General features: G+C 42.2%; 1 protein-coding gene across 1 annotated transcript in view; it reads left to right on the top strand.

The window, feature by feature from the left end:
* Positions 1–3,247: 3,247 nt before the first annotated feature.
* The window catches only part of LOC122734027 (structural maintenance of chromosomes protein 6-like), a 35,859-nt gene continuing 23,544 nt past the window's right edge, over positions 3,248–15,562 (top strand). The window contains exon 1 of the mRNA XM_043974704.1: positions 3,248–6,496. Coding sequence (XP_043830639.1) covers positions 3,248–6,496 — 3,249 coding nt within the window. The remainder of the gene's footprint in view (positions 6,497–15,562) is intronic.

A 15,562-nucleotide genomic window follows, 5' to 3' on the forward strand; every position in this document is an offset into this window, starting at 1 on the left:
TATGGAGTTGGTACTGCCCTTGGCAGTACATAAGAGAGATCTGACTGGGCAGATTTATGATCAAACCTGAAATGCATAACTATGTTTCCTAGTTACCACCCTCCCTCTCATTAGAATGGGGAAGAATTTCACTTTCTTCTAAACCAGAAAAATACCCAGTTCATTTAACCTTCTCATAATACCATGTAAGTATTAGCAGGCAGAAGCGAAACCTGAATATTAATATACCTTGTTGTTTGACATAAAAAGTGAGCACACATTTAAAATGAAAACAGTAAGATCTCACATACTTCCATGGTGCTCATCTCTTCTACTGACTACTTATTCTGATGATAGAAATCTGCTATAGAAGAAAAAGCAGGGACATGCTTATAAGGCCAGGATAAAATATCCTTAGCTCTGTTGGATTTCAGGTAAAAGTTACAAGTGACCAGCAGTCATACAATATATTTATCAAGGCATTTGTGTAGCTTTTATCAGATGATTTAATGTCCCAGGCTCCATTTGGAAGATCACTTCATATGTGAAAAGAAGGTGAAAAGCTCCCCAGGTTTCATTCACTTCCAGCCTTCCTATTTTGTTTGGGGACACCATTTCTGTCATGGGCCTGGGGTCCCTCAGAAGTTTTTTGGGGAACTCAGGGAATGTTCTTCAGAAGCTAAACCAAAGGACAGACATATCTAATGAGATAAGTGGCACCAGTCAACTCCAGGACCACCACCCTTCATTCCAGTGTCCCCCACACCATGGGGCACAAGGGGGATAGAGATAGGTTGGAGCCACCTCACCCCACTTCCCGCAGTCCCCTTTGCCCCTCCCCCACTGGCCCATGTATCTACAGGCATCTTTGGCCATGCCCTTGCTTCCACTACTGGAAGTTCCTAGTGAGGGTGGGGTAATAAGAATGCATGCTCCTTTTTCTGTGAGTGACTTGGCATAGATTAAAGAAAAATTGAGATCTTAGAGAACCCCTCAAAGTTCATAGATGGCTTTAAGTCTGTGACAATGCAGTTTGACCTTTCCTGTGTGGACTTGCAAATTATTCTTGTCAACTGTTGTACCTCTACAAGAAAAAAAGGATTTGGGGCCTGGCTGTACAAGTGGGTGATGAACACTCACAGCTTGGAACTGACTGGGCAGGGGTCCCTGGAACAATAGCAGTTCCAACTGGGGATCTGAGATGGAACTTTCCCACCCAGGTTTTCTTGTACTGAATAAAACTCTTCTTTAATTTCTAATCAGGATGTGCATGGGAATGTAATTCTTTTTTTTTTTTACATTTTTTTTTTTGCAGGGCAATGAGGGTTAAGTGACTTGCCCAGGGTCACACAGCTAGTAAGTGTCAAGTGTCTGAGACCGGATTTGAACTCAGGTTCTCCTGAATCCAGGGCCTGTTCTCTATCCACTGTGCCACGTAGCTGCCCCTTGGGAGTGTAATTCTTTACAAAGGAGATCCTAGGGACACATTTCCCTGCAACAAGCAGCACAGTGACAAGCTCAGAACTGCTTTAGGAGGGAATACTCATTTGAAAGCTGTGTGACAGGCATTTGTAAGGGGAATTGTGGATGTTTGGGGGGGGCATTGTTTGTTTTGTTTTAGGGGGTGAGAGAAATAGATGTGTTCTCTACACAAAAATTCAAAGGGGCCCTCTTTCCCTTTCTCCTACCATTCTTTCCTTTTCCTGCTAAGTCAACAGTTAAGCAGGAAAGGGATTCCTCCTCTTTGATTAGAGTAGAATCCATACATTATTCTAACCCCAGGGGCTTATCTCCCTTTCCTGAGTTAAAGTTAGATAACAAGGAATCACAAATTTTCAAGGTCTGGTCCTCCCAGGAGTGGGGGGGGGGGGGCAGTCACCGTGGCAGCACATCTCAGGGGAAAAGGGAGGTGGTCTATAAGTTTTCAGGGTCTGGTCGCCCGATGGGTTGGAGGCCACCGTGGCACCACATGGGGAGGGGGGCAGGGTATACATTTTTAGAAGTATCATGAAGAATGTGAACCTTGAGTAACCAGTTTAGGTGAAAGGGTGGTAGGGAATTTTTGCATTAGGGACCTATATAAACTGGGTGTGTAACAAGCATAGGCGCAAATGCAACTGCTATTGAGTGTGCGCCCCTTCTTGCAAGATTGAAAATAAAGGCCTTCTTGCTTTGCATCAGATCGGGGGTCCTGTCTCAGTTTATCTGTTTCTGGGGGGGGGGGCACAATGAGGGTTAAATGACTTGCCCAGGGTCACATAGCTAGTAAGTGTCAAGTGTCTGAGGCCAGATTTGAACTTGAGTCCTCCTGAATCCAAGGCTGGTGCTTTATCCATTGTGCCACCTAGCTGCCCCCTTGATTGCTTTTTATTAATGGTTATGATTGGCGACCATTCCTTCTTCCATTTTTGGTTAGCTGTAAGCCTGTCTTATGTTAATATGAAGCTCCTTGACCATGGTAAGTGAAAATCTACTTAAGGCCTTAAACTGGCCCTGGCTAAGAAACCAAAGGAAGCAACTCAACTGTCCCTGACTCCCTGGAGGGTGGGAAGATAGAACCTATGGGAGTTGAGAAGGTCACTGAGAGAGAGAGAAAGAGAGATGATGTACACAGAGAGGAGCCCAAGATAGACAGAAAGAAAGAGCAACACCGGAAGCACGATCTCCCACCGGAAAATTTGGCGCGAACCTGGGGCAGGGGGAGGGGTGGATACCTCAGCAAAGAGGTTTCGGAGCATGCGCAATCCAGTGTTCCGGCCCCACCCCTTTGTCGTTGAGAGGTCCGTTACCTCAGAGCAGGCGGTGGCGGTGGCAGCTGCAGAAGCAGCCGCAGCCACAGCGTCGGGAGGAGGAGGCCTGTGGGGGCATATCTACCACAAATTTTGCTTCTGGTGCCTGTGGGTGGTCTCTGGCTGACTGGTGAGGAGAACACAGCTTCGGGGGTGGGTGGGAGAGGCAGCGCTCGGACTCGAGTGGTCGTCGTGGGGGGGGTTGGGGCGGCGGCGTCCTTCCGCCTCGGCCTGCTCCGCTCTGCGCGTGGGCGTTTCGCGTCTCGGGCCTCCGGCCTTTGCGCGGCGTGGCCGCTACGGGGAGGCCGTGAGGAGGCCTCTGCCGTGCCAGGGTAGAAAGCCCGGGCTGGGCCGCGGCTGCCAGGCTCCAGCAGGAGACCTGCAGGCCGCTTAGTCACCTTCCCGTTGAGCCTCTGAGAGGGCGGAAGGAGGGGGGGGGGAAGGAACAATTAGAAGGGTCATCCCATCCAGGTGACGCAATGGCTCAGAGGAGAGAGGATCAGATGCCCCCAGCTACCAAGGAGCAGCGAAGCTTAAGGCCAAGGCCAAAGGGTGACTCAAAAGAGAAACAGAAGATTTTCTTTCCGGGTGCGTCTCTTGAAGGCGCTGCTTCTCATTCGGCCTCAGGGGAGATTGGCATCATTGAGAGTATCCAGCTGGAGAACTTTATGTGCCATGCCATGCTGGGGCCGGTGAAATTGGGGCCCAATGTCAACTTCATAGTGGGATACAGGGGCAAGAGTGCGTTGCTGATGGCTCTCTACCTCGGGCTTGGTGGAAAATACGTAGGACCGTCTTTGGGAGAGTTTGTGAAAGATGGAGAGGTTTCAGCCACCATCTCCATCATATTAAGGAACAGAGGACATAATGCTTTCAAATCTGAGGTGTATGGAGCCTCCATAATCATACAGCAGAGCATCAGTATAAGTGGGTCTGCAAGTTACAAACTAAAAGACCAAGCAGGAAATCTGATTTCCTCTAAGAAAGTAGAGCTGATGGCCATTGTTGATCATTTCAATATACAGGTAGATAATCCAGCATGTATTTTACCACAAGAGATGGGCAGGCAGTTATTGGAGACCAAAAGTGATGCTGAGAGATACAAGTTCCTTCTGAAAGCAACCCAGCTTGAACAGAGGCAAAAAGAGTACTCAGAAATTTTGGAGAGAAAAACTCATTGCCAGGATGAGATAGATCAAGTTAAAAAACAGCTTGAGGAGTTCAGATGTAAGGACATAGCAATAGAGGAACATATTCAGAAGATGGTTGCCTTGAGACAGAAATTAGAAGATTTAAAACATGAAATGGCTTGGGCACTAGTGAGTGAAACTGAAAGAGACCTTAGTGATATGATTAGTAAAATAAATATTGGAGACCAACATACTGTTGTATTAAATCAGAAACTGGAGGCCTCAAAGGCCAAATTTAATGAATCAGAAAAGAAGTATAGAGGCATTCTTGAGAAGATACAGAAATTAAAAGAAGAAGCAGCTAAATTAGGGCCCAAATGCATTGAAGCAAAAGAAGACGTCAAGACAACAGACAGGGCCCATAGTAAAGCAGAGGCTTTCTATAAACTTTCCCAAAATGAATTGAATGAATTAGAAAAAGTTGCAGTACAGATTCATAACAAAATTGAAGACCTGAAAAAGAGTCTGGAACTAGCAGAGTTGGAAAAACAGGAAAAAATTAACATGTTGAAGGAAAAATCAAAGAACTTTAAGGATCAAGAAGATTCACTTGTTCAAGATATAGAGCACCTCCATCAAGCTATACAAAAATATGATGAAGAACAGTCTCAAATTAGAAAAGAAGAGTCATACATGCAGCAAATACTGGATTACAAACAACAACAGCTAAACCAATTGAAAGAGTATAAATTTGACCCACTAAAACGATTTGGATCACAGATCCCAGCCCTTCTTGAAGCAATAGAGGATGCCTATAGACAGGGGCAATTTACCTTTAAGCCTATAGGCCCACTAGGAGCTTGCATTCGTCTCCGAGACCCTGAATTTGCTTTGGCTATTGAGTCCTGCTTAAAGGATCTTCTTCTTGTCTTTTTTTGTGACAACAACAAAGATGAGCAAGTCCTTCAAGAGCTGATGAAAAGGTTTTATCCATTAGGCTTTCTACAACCACAGATTATCGTATCATCATTTGAGTGTGAGCTGTATGATGTCACAGACAAAGCAGCTTATCACCCAGAATTTCCAACAGTTCTCACAGCTTTAGAAATAGACAGTCCAGTAGTGGCCAATACTTTGATTGACATGAAGAGCATAGAGTCAGTGCTGCTTATTAAAAGTAACTCTTTGGCCTGTACAGTGATGCAAAGTCAGGAACCCCCCAAGAACTGTAGCAAAGTTTTAACTGCCTGTGGTGATGAAGTATTTGAGAATCATTATTACTCATGCGGAGAATCAAGACCTACTTACTTAGGTGATGTGGAAATAGAAATAAGTCATTTGGAGAAAGAAATAGAAAGTAAAATGGCACAGTTGTTAGTGTTTCAGCAACATGAGTCTTCACTTGAAAAGGATGTCAAAAAGAATCAAGAAATTGTTAATAGTCATAATCAACATTTAAAAGAAATAAAGATCAGAGTATTAAATATCACTTCAGAAATAAGAGATCTTGAGGATGAAGATAAAAGTCAGTCAATAGGTATCTCTGTTCTGGAAGAGGAAGCTCAAGAAATTAAAGAAGAGATGAAAGAGATTGAGGAAAAGATGAAAGTTCAAAAGAAAGAGAGAGATTGTTTAAGACAATTGAAAATGGATACTGAACAGAGACACAAAGAGTTTAAGTTGAAATGTAATCAAGTTTCAGAGTTCATAGAATCCCTTACAGAAGAACAAAACCAGACCGCTTTAGAAATGAACACCCAACGCAAATCTGTGCTGTATTATGAAAAATGGCTTGAGCAACACCTGAATCCTCTCCAAGTGAAAAAAGAAGAGCTGGCAATGAAAAAGAGAGAACTTGAGAAGGAGACTACTATGGCCAAATACGTCTGCTCTGAGCGTAAAGAAGTGACAAAATCTACCACTTTTATTGATGGAGAAATGATTGTGTTAAAAAAGACCATACAAACAGAAGAATGTACTCATGGAACCCAAGAAGAAATAAGGAAGCAGCATGAAGAAGTAAAAGAAAGTTGTCTTGCTCTAGACGGTAAAGTGAAGAATTTGAAAAAGCGTATTAAAAAACTTGATAAGATGTTTAAAAAGAGATCTGCAACATACCAGAATTATAAAAAGAGTCTTTCTTTACAATGCAAATTGTATTTTCACAACTTACTATCTCAGTGGTCTTTCTGTGGAGAGATACAATTGGATCATAAGAAAGAGACCCTTTCTATAGCAGTCCAGCATAGAGAAGGAAGCAGCACTGATTTTAGTGACATTCAAGCCTTCTCAGGAGATGTACATTATTTTTCAAATTTCTTATTCATTCTTACTTTATGGCACATCACAGAATCACCCTTCAGATGTCTGGATGCATTTGATGTCTACATAGACAGGCACCATAGAAAAATTGCCATGAATATGATCCTCAGGATTGCAGATTTCGAGCAACACCGGCAGTTCATCCTGCTTACTCCACAATACATGAGCTCTCTTCCTCCAAGTCCATTAATTGAAATACTCGAAATTCCAGACCCTGAAGAAGACAAAATGACCCTGCCTTTCCAAGCACTCAATCCAGAAGAAGAAGATAAAAAAGTTCAAGAACAAGAAGAAGGAGAAAAGGGAAAAGAAGAAAAAGAAGATTAAATTTTTACATTAATATCATTGAACTGGGGGCAGCTAGGCGGCGCAGTGGATAAAGCACTGGCTCTGGATTCAGGAGTACCTGAGTTCAAATCCAGCCTCAGACACTTGACACTAGCTGTGTGACCCTGGGCAAGTCACTTAACCCCCATTGCCCCTCAAAAAAAAATATCATTGAACTGTTTGCTTGTTGTGTTTTTGTTGTTGTTTATCTCAAAGTGTCTTCAGTGTAGTATGCAGAATGTCCCTACTTAGAAGAAATAATATTTAATAATAAATTTTGAGAGAGAGAGCCAAGGGGCAGCTAGGTGGTGCCATAGATAGAGCACTGGCCCTGGATTCAGGAGGACCTGAGTTCAAATCCAGCCTCAGACACTTGACACTTACTAGCTGTGTGACCCTGGGCAAGTCACTTAATCCCCATTGCCCCTCAAAAAAAAAATATCATTGAACTGTTTGCTTGTTGTGTTTTTGTTGTTGTTTATCTCAAAGTGTCTTCAGTGTAGTATGCAGAATGTCCCTACTTAGAAGAAATAATATTTAATAATAAATTTTGAGAGAGAGAGCCAAGGGGCAGCTAGGTGGTGCCATAGATAGAGCACTGGCCCTGGATTCAGGAGGACCTGAGTTCAAATCCAGCCTCAGACACTTGACACTTACTAGCTGTGTGACCCTGGGCAAGTCACTTAACCCCCATTGCCTCACAAAAAGAGAGAGAGCCAGCCAAGATGGCAGAGTAGCTGGAAGAAATACAGCATGACATCCCCACCAGACCTCATCCATAAAGATTTAGAAAACATACCAGACCAACTTCTGACCAGGAAATCCAAGAAAATGTCACCAGTACCTGGTGCTGAGAGAGAGAAAAATAGGAATCTGTGGACACAGGATGAGGCCTTGTCCAGGAGTAGTATAGCACCCATGGACTGAAAGACAGGACTGGGTACCTGGGTAGGAAGCACCAGGTATAGTGAGAATAAGTTTGTTGCCTGTGTTAAGTCACAGGGTTCATTTTTTAGTAGGCCACTGTTTTGTGTTCAAGTATTTTGATATTTGTTTTTTATAACTTGGTTTTTCAACATTAAGAGATTACATATAGTATAGGTTGGTAAACAAGATGTGTACACATAAACAAATGATAAAGATATAGGATATGGGGGCAGCTAGGTGGCACAGTGCATAAAGCACTGACCTTGAATTCAGGAGGACCTGAGTTCAAATCCAGCCTCAGACACTTGACACTAGCTGTGTGACCCTGGGCAAGTCACTTAACCCTCATTGCCCTGCCAAAAAAAAAAAAAAAGATATAGGATACCCATGTATGACACAGCCCACCAGTGGGAAAATTTGTTCAGAAACTTCACCATTAGTCTACGTGATAAATAATTCATTTGGATCCTTATTCTATTCTGATCTTTCTTTTTCCATTCATTAATTCCTTTATTTTGACTAGGGAAAGGATGACATTCTTTACCTCACTTCTTACCTAGCCTTACTCACTGAATAGGTGATACCTCAGCCAAACTGGGACCTGGGAAACACCTTAGGTTAAAAAGGCCAAGGTCTCTAGGGGCAGCTAGGTGGTGCAGTGGATAAAGCACCGGCCCTGGATTCAGGAGGACCTGAGTTCAAATCCGGTCTCAACCACTTGACACTTACCAGCTGTGTGACTCTGGGCAAGTCACTTAACCCTCATTGTCACCCCCCCCCCCCAAAGACCAATGTCTCCCACTGCATCTGGGGCCATCTCCAGTTATCCTTTTGTATATCTTTTGCTGTTGTTGTGGTGGTTGTTGTTTTGGTTTTGGTTTTATGCTTCAAATCTGTATTTAGACCCCGTTGATTCTTTTTCTGCGGATGGATAGCATTTTTCATCATAGGTCCTTCAGAGTTTTCTCGGACCTGATATATATCTTGCCACTGAACCCAGATGGCTCTGGAGAAGAGAGTGAGGCTGCTGACTTTACACAGCCCTGCCTCACTTAAATCCAATTCAAGTCTTAACACCACCTTAATGTCATGGTCCTCTTCAAGAACAAGGACAAACAACCAACATTCTGTGAGTAAAAGCTGCCCCTCTGGGGACCCAACTGGCAAACTCCATTTGGGCAATGCAGCTCCCTCCCCCACTCCCTCATCTCTCCTTCCCTCTGCCCCCCCCATCTCCCTCTCCCTCATCTCTCCCTCCCCCTCCCTCTCCTTCCTCTGCCCATATAGGGAATCATACATACCCTTATGTGCAGGTGTTTTGCCCGAAAGAATATAAGTTTTGATTGCTCAAACCTCACAAGATGTGGGGTGTATGGCCTAGATTTTTACAAGGACCAAGCCTTAACCCCAAATCACTCTTTTATGGATTGGCCAACTATAGATCCCAGCCCAAGCCTCATTGGCTGTTGTTTATCCTCTTAATGGCTCTTAGTGAGTGTGAATAGCAGTTGCTTCTGTTTTGGCCAGAAACCCTGAGGGCCTTTTCCTACCAGATTCCCTCCCTCCCTCCCTTTTTCTTTCTTTCTTTCTTTCTTTCTTTCTTTCTTTCTTTCTTTCTTTCTTTCTTTCTTTCTTTCTTTCTTTCTTTCTTTCTTTCTTTCTTTCTTTCTTTCTCTCTTTCTCTCTTTCTCTCTTTCTCTCTTTCTCTCTTTCTCTCTTTCTCTCTTTCTCTCTCCCAGGCAAACTGGGAAAGACCCTAGCTTAAAAAGGCCCTGGTCTCCCACTGCTTCCCGGGCCATCTCCTGTAGTCCTGGTGTATATCTTGACACTAGACCCAGATGGCTCTGGAGGAGTGAGGCTGGTGGCCTTGCCTCATGACATCACCTCCCAATGTCATGGTCATCTTTGAGAATGAAGGACAAACAACATCAACAACAACTATTCCAGTCAGTATTAATCAGTTTGATATTTTCCATAAATCATAGGGATAGATAGGTTCTTATAGTGGGCCCCAAACTTTAATGTAATGTTCACTATTCATATGAAGCTCACTTGTACAACCATAAGGATGGTGACAGAGCCATTTCCATCCTGTTTTGCTCAAATTCCACGCCCAAATCCAGCATGGATGGAATGTCTTGATACTTTGGAAAGTCCCCCAACTTATTTTTGTACCTCCAGACCACTCTCTCTTGTCCAACATGAGCAGGTAACCAACTTCTGACCACATAGTCAGTAGAGATGCCCCATCCTTCACCCAACCTATGACTTCCCCTGATATGTCTTTTTTTGGCCCTCAAGAGCAAGGTTTATCAACCATTGAGTTTCTTTTTTTAATCATACCTCTTTTGCATATTTGGGTATCAAACCCTTTAAAAACAAGGTCCTGGAGGAACAGGGCAACTCAGATCTTGAAAAAGATCTGAGGTCCACTTCGTTAGAGGGGACCATGGACCCTTTAATAAAATGCCATTGGCTCAGTGCTGTGCTTCAGTGGTTTTTCTTGTAGGTTGGGCAGTTATAATCCTTAGACATTATTGACACCCTGAGATGGGACAGTGATGCTTGGACCTCAGCCTCTTTAGGCCAATCCCTGCAAGGGACCCAAAAAGGAAGTGCATGCTAGCTGATGGCTCCCCCACGGACACTGGCCCTGGGAGGTTGGGCTCCCCTTGCTTTCTGTACCCAAATTCTTTGAGCCCGAGAGTAAGTCTCCCTAAGCTGGAGATTGATGAGTCTGCCTTGATTTACTTTAAATTCATTTTCTTTAAGAAGGGTCCCCAATTGGGCTACGAAGGACTGCTTAAATCTGTGACTAATCTGTTTAAATTTATAAGTGCTGGAGCACTCAAACTCAATTTTTGTAAAAAGTATATGGACGGGGGGCAGCTAAATGGCACAGTGGATAGAGCACTGGCCCTGGAGTCAGGAGTACCTGAGTTCAAATCTGGCCTCAGACACTTAACACTTACTAGCTGTGTGACCCTGGGCAAGTCACTTAACCCCAATTGCCTCACTAAAAAAAAAAAAAAGTATATGGACGGGGGCAGCTGGGTGGTGCAGTGGATAAAGCACCAGCCCTGGTTCAGGAGTACCTGAGTTCAAATCCAGCCTCAGACACTTGACACTTACTAGCTGTGTGACCCTGGGCAAGTCACTTAACCCCCATTGCCCCTCAAAAAAAAAAAGTATATGGACGTAATTTAAACTTTTTAAACATAGGCTACTGGGGATTTTGTCCTTTTTTCTCCATTTTCTTTACTTCCATTTTGTTCGAGATTCAGCAGTGGAATTGCTACTTCCTCATTTTCAGTCAGCTACCTACCTAGCTAATTTTTTTTTCTTTTTGTGGGGCAATGGGGGTTAAGTGACTTGCCCAGGGTCACACAGCTAGTAAGTGTCAAGTGTCTGAGGCCGGATTTGAACTCAGGTCCTCCTGAATCCAGGGCCGGTGCTTTAACCACTGCGCCACCTAGCTGTCCCTACCTAGCTAATTTTAAAGCTTCCTATTAGCAGGGTTAAAATATATTTTTTGCTTTAATTTTTTTTCTAATCAAGGAAAAATTCAATCATTTTTGTCATCAGAGAAACCTTTCTAATTGAGGGAGAACTTATTTCAGTAACTCACAATGGGGTGAAGAACCCATCTAGAGGAAATAGATGGTTTCTTCTCCAAAGTCATCCTGTTTACTGAAATCTGTCACCCTAAAATGAGGAGCAATTTGTGCTGTGTGAGTTGGTTTTGGAGTCTATTTGCCTATCACTTACAAAACTATGTGCTTGTAACTAATTCTAATCGCCCAAAAGCCCTTAAAGAAATTGGTATGAACTGTTTATTTGTAACCACTAAAGAACCAAAAAGGGCTTGACCAGAGGAATTAAGCAAGTAGAAGAGTACTATTGCATAAAGAAATAAGAAAAGTTTAAATTAAGTAGAAGGGTAAAGAAAGTTGGAGTCTGCACTGACATCGTGTAAATTCGGGATTTGAAAGTAAAGGGGCTTGGAGACCTGAAAAGGAGATTTCAGAGAGGGTCTTAATTCTACTGCAGTAGAAAAGATTTAGGAATTTTTAAAACTATGCCCCTTTGACAGTTGCTACATGTCTCCTTTCCCCCAATCAATATAACATCACAAAACAAGGAGAAATTTAACAGACATTTAGCAAATATTAACTGATTTATAGGGAAGTGATTGTTTTCTTGTTCTGGTTTCAATAGTTATGCAAAAGGATTAGTTATTTAGAATATTGAAAGGAATTGGTTTGGCTTTTTCAGTAATTCAAAGAAATAAGAAAAGCAGTAATGAGAAGTTGGGAGTGTCACCATGAATTTTTGAACATGAGCTAACTAAAAACAATTGACCCTTGTAAAAAATTGAGATTTAAGTACTGATAATAGTAATTATAAATTGATTGAGCTGAAAATTTTGTTGTAGTAAATTAGAAGACTTTAATCAGTCTTGGTATCTACAAGGGGATAATAAATATTTACACCTCTCTTCCAGGGTTGTTGGGAAAATCACATAGTTGTGAAGTGCTTAACACTGCCTAGCTTGTGTAAAGGATGTAGTGTTCTGAAAAAAATACTATCCCATTACAGGTACTTTTTCTAATTGGCATGGAATGTTAACAAAATTGAGCAATTCTAGATTAAACATTTGGAAGTATTACTAAAAACAGACTTAAGCAACTTTCAAGACATAGAAAAAGCCTGGCATGTGGTAGACACTACATAATCTACTATGATTAGCATGAAAATGCCTGGGGTAATGAGATCAAATACTTTTTATGAATTGATGTTTGAAAGGTATTTAACTAAATTATTATCAATTGATTGGTGATCTTTTTAAATACAAGAAGGCCTCTTCCACCCAAAATGGAGAAACGAAACTTAAATAATAAGTGGGTGTCATTTGGGATCATTTGGAAACTTATGTAATTGGGCCATTTTGAATTGTCATTTGAATCACAAATAATAGAGACCACGAAGCCTTACAGTTGGTGGGTTATTTCGTTTCTAAGAGTTCATCCTATAGCATTCTTTCATTATGATAATATGCTTAGTGGGAGATGTCATTTAGTGAAAAATGTGACACAATTTTCAAAATTGGATTAATTTACATGTAAAAATTTAGGTTCTGAATTTTTTTTTGTTTTTCAATTATTATTTGAATTTGCCAACCTAAAAATGTAAATTCCCTGGTCTAGTGATGTTCATAGTAGTGCTTTTAAGGTTTGAGCTAGGTCTCACTACCTGACCTGGTTATTGTAATAGCAAACTAGAATTGTATTAAGATCTCTTTTGTCAGAGATTTTTAACAGAGAGGGGGATCTCTGCAAGTGACCTCAACTTAAGAAGCAAATCCACTAGAAGCTTCTCTGAAGCCCCACTCATTCCAATACACCCAAGAGGAGAGATCTCCAGAGCACCACAGGACTGTACCAAAGGATGTTTCAGAGACTGGACAACAGTATAATATGGGCTGAGGCGAGTTATTCCGCAGCTGTTGATTTTTCTTTGTGTACTTTGTGATGGATGAGTTTGCTATAGGCTAGTGCTGTGGGGCTCTGAAACTTTTTAAAGACTGCTTCAGGGAAGCCATAGAGCCCCATATGCCACTTCCATAAGAATTGTCCTGTAATTCTTGCTATTCTCCATATTCCACATCCTCTTGTTCCTGAGTCTGCTGTGACTGGAGTCTCGAATCCTTTTCAGTCTCCTGCTTTGTCTTTTGCACCACTAATGACAGCAGTGACGTAGAATTCCTTTGTTGATGGCTCCTGTGTTCCTCACACTTGAGACTAGAGCACCCACGTCCTGTTTGCTTGAAGACTGCTGATTGACAGGGACTTGCAGACTTGCCAGCCAACTACCTTGTTGGGAGACAGACGACTTCTAGCTGGACAGAGAAGGAACTGTCACTGAGTACCAATTTGAGACATGCTTACTGGCAAGCCTTAGGAAGTCAGGTTGGTAGCTTGTTCCTACTGGGGTCAATGTTCTTATTGCTTGAATGATAACCTAAACCAGGGGTTGGCATATTGTGTCCCTGTAGTCCCAATCTGGCCTTCACCCTGTTTTTTGGTTTTGTTTTTTTTTTTGGTGGGGCAATTGGGGTTAAGTGACTTGCCCAGGGTCACACAGCTAATAAGTGTTAAGTGTCTGAGGCCAGATTTGAACTCAGGCACTCCTGACTCCAGGGCCAGTGCTCTATCCTCTGCACCACCTAGCTGCCCCCCTTCACCCTGTTTTTGTATGGCCTTTGAGCTAAGAATTATTGAAATGTAAAAACCACTATTCTTCTATAATCTATGCAAATCTATAGCCTAGCTAAAATGAACTCGGGCACCTGCTTTGGACAGCAGTTTATAGATGACATATTAATTATGTCAGAGCAAAAGGATTAACTAATAGAACAATAATTCTAAATTCTAAATAGTAATTCTAAAATACCTCACACATTGCCTGGCACATGGTGCTATACAACTAGAATAATACTACTGTCATTATGATGATTATTGGTATCATCATTAACATTATCATTATTTTCAGTTAAATTCCCAGCAAAGAATCTTAGGGAAGAGGGACTATATTTCTTGGCCAAAAGTTGAAGAAAATAGCTTTAAAATCCCAAGAGGAGAAAAGGGAAGCACAGAAAAAACTAGTTGGGTTGTTTGTTTTCTAGAGAAAACCCATTGCACATTTAGGCATAATGCTCGCACCAGTTCTAGAGTTCAAAGGAAATGGGGATATTCTGCATGGGGACCAAAAGAACAGCACACATGAAAGCAAGTGCTGAATCAGTGCAGCCTACATGTGAAGGAGATTTCATGACTTGGTGCTTGGGAATCAAGCCAAAGGGAGGTCATGAAAAGGCTTCCATGCCAGTAGGATTTGGGGCCAAAAAGATGACTACTGGCCCTCAGGTGAGATAAACTGTTGTGCAAAAAATTGTCCCTGTTAGTATATTATACCATCATGGGGACCAAGGCCCTGCTTGACCCAGGGTATGCCATTAACGGTTGAAATATTGATTCCTGGATTAGCATGGGCCCAGATCACCCCCAACAAACATGTTGGCACTTCCACCACTCAATTGTGGTGCTGAAGTACAAATGGCCTAAAACTGATAGCCATTGCTGAGGAAACAGATAAGCTATCTTCATGAGAAGACAGTAGCCCACCCCATTGACATGCCCTCTAAGCTATCAGAGAAGGATGATACCCAAACAGGTAAACTCTTTGTGGAAGGGTCCCCCATCCCACCAAATCTTGGATTGATGATAAAGTGGGGCTAAAGAGAGGAAAAGCTGTTATTCAACACTATAGCACTACTTTGGCCCATTTGCTAGAAGTCTAGACCTTTTATTTTATTTATTTATTTTTTAATTTTTTTTTGTGGGACAACGAGGGTTAAGTGACTTGCCCAAGGTCACACAGCTAGTAAGTGTCAAGTGTCTGAGGCCTGATTTGAACTCAGGTCGTCCTGAATCCAAGCCTCCTGCTTTATCCACTGCGCCACCTAGCTGCCCCCAGTCTAGACCTTTTTTGAAACCGCTGTCTGTATCTATCACCAACAACTGGGTTACTGGGACAGTATGGCAGATAGATTATTTTAGCCTACTCACTAATAAACTTAAGAAAGACAATTTCAGTCTGCACATGCACAGGGCCAGGTTTTGTTTTCCCCGTACATGAGCAAACCCAGACCCCCACCTTGAAGGGATAGCATTGTTAATTGGTTATAGCCAGATAGTAATGATTAAAAGTGTTCACAGATCACATTTTGTAGCCCATATGGTCAAGGATTGTGCAAAGGCCCAGACCATTATGTAGAAATTCCATGTATCTTACAGTCCACAGGGTGGAAGAATGATAGAAAGATGCTTAAGACTCAGGTGAACAAAATCTAAGAGGATGCAAAGGCTACCAACTAGAATGCAGTCATTACAAAAGCAGTGAGCTAGTTGAATAATAGGTTTAGGAGAATTCATCCTGGCTTGATGATTGAGTTTAAAATTACTGCCCCCCCCAAAAAAAATTAAAAAAGAATAACTAAAATTATTGCCCCACCTCCCATTGATTTGG

The sequence above is a fragment of the Dromiciops gliroides genome, chromosome X (genome assembly GCF_019393635.1).
Source record: "Dromiciops gliroides isolate mDroGli1 chromosome X, mDroGli1.pri, whole genome shotgun sequence".
NCBI classification, from domain to species: Eukaryota; Metazoa; Chordata; class Mammalia; order Microbiotheria; family Microbiotheriidae; genus Dromiciops; species Dromiciops gliroides.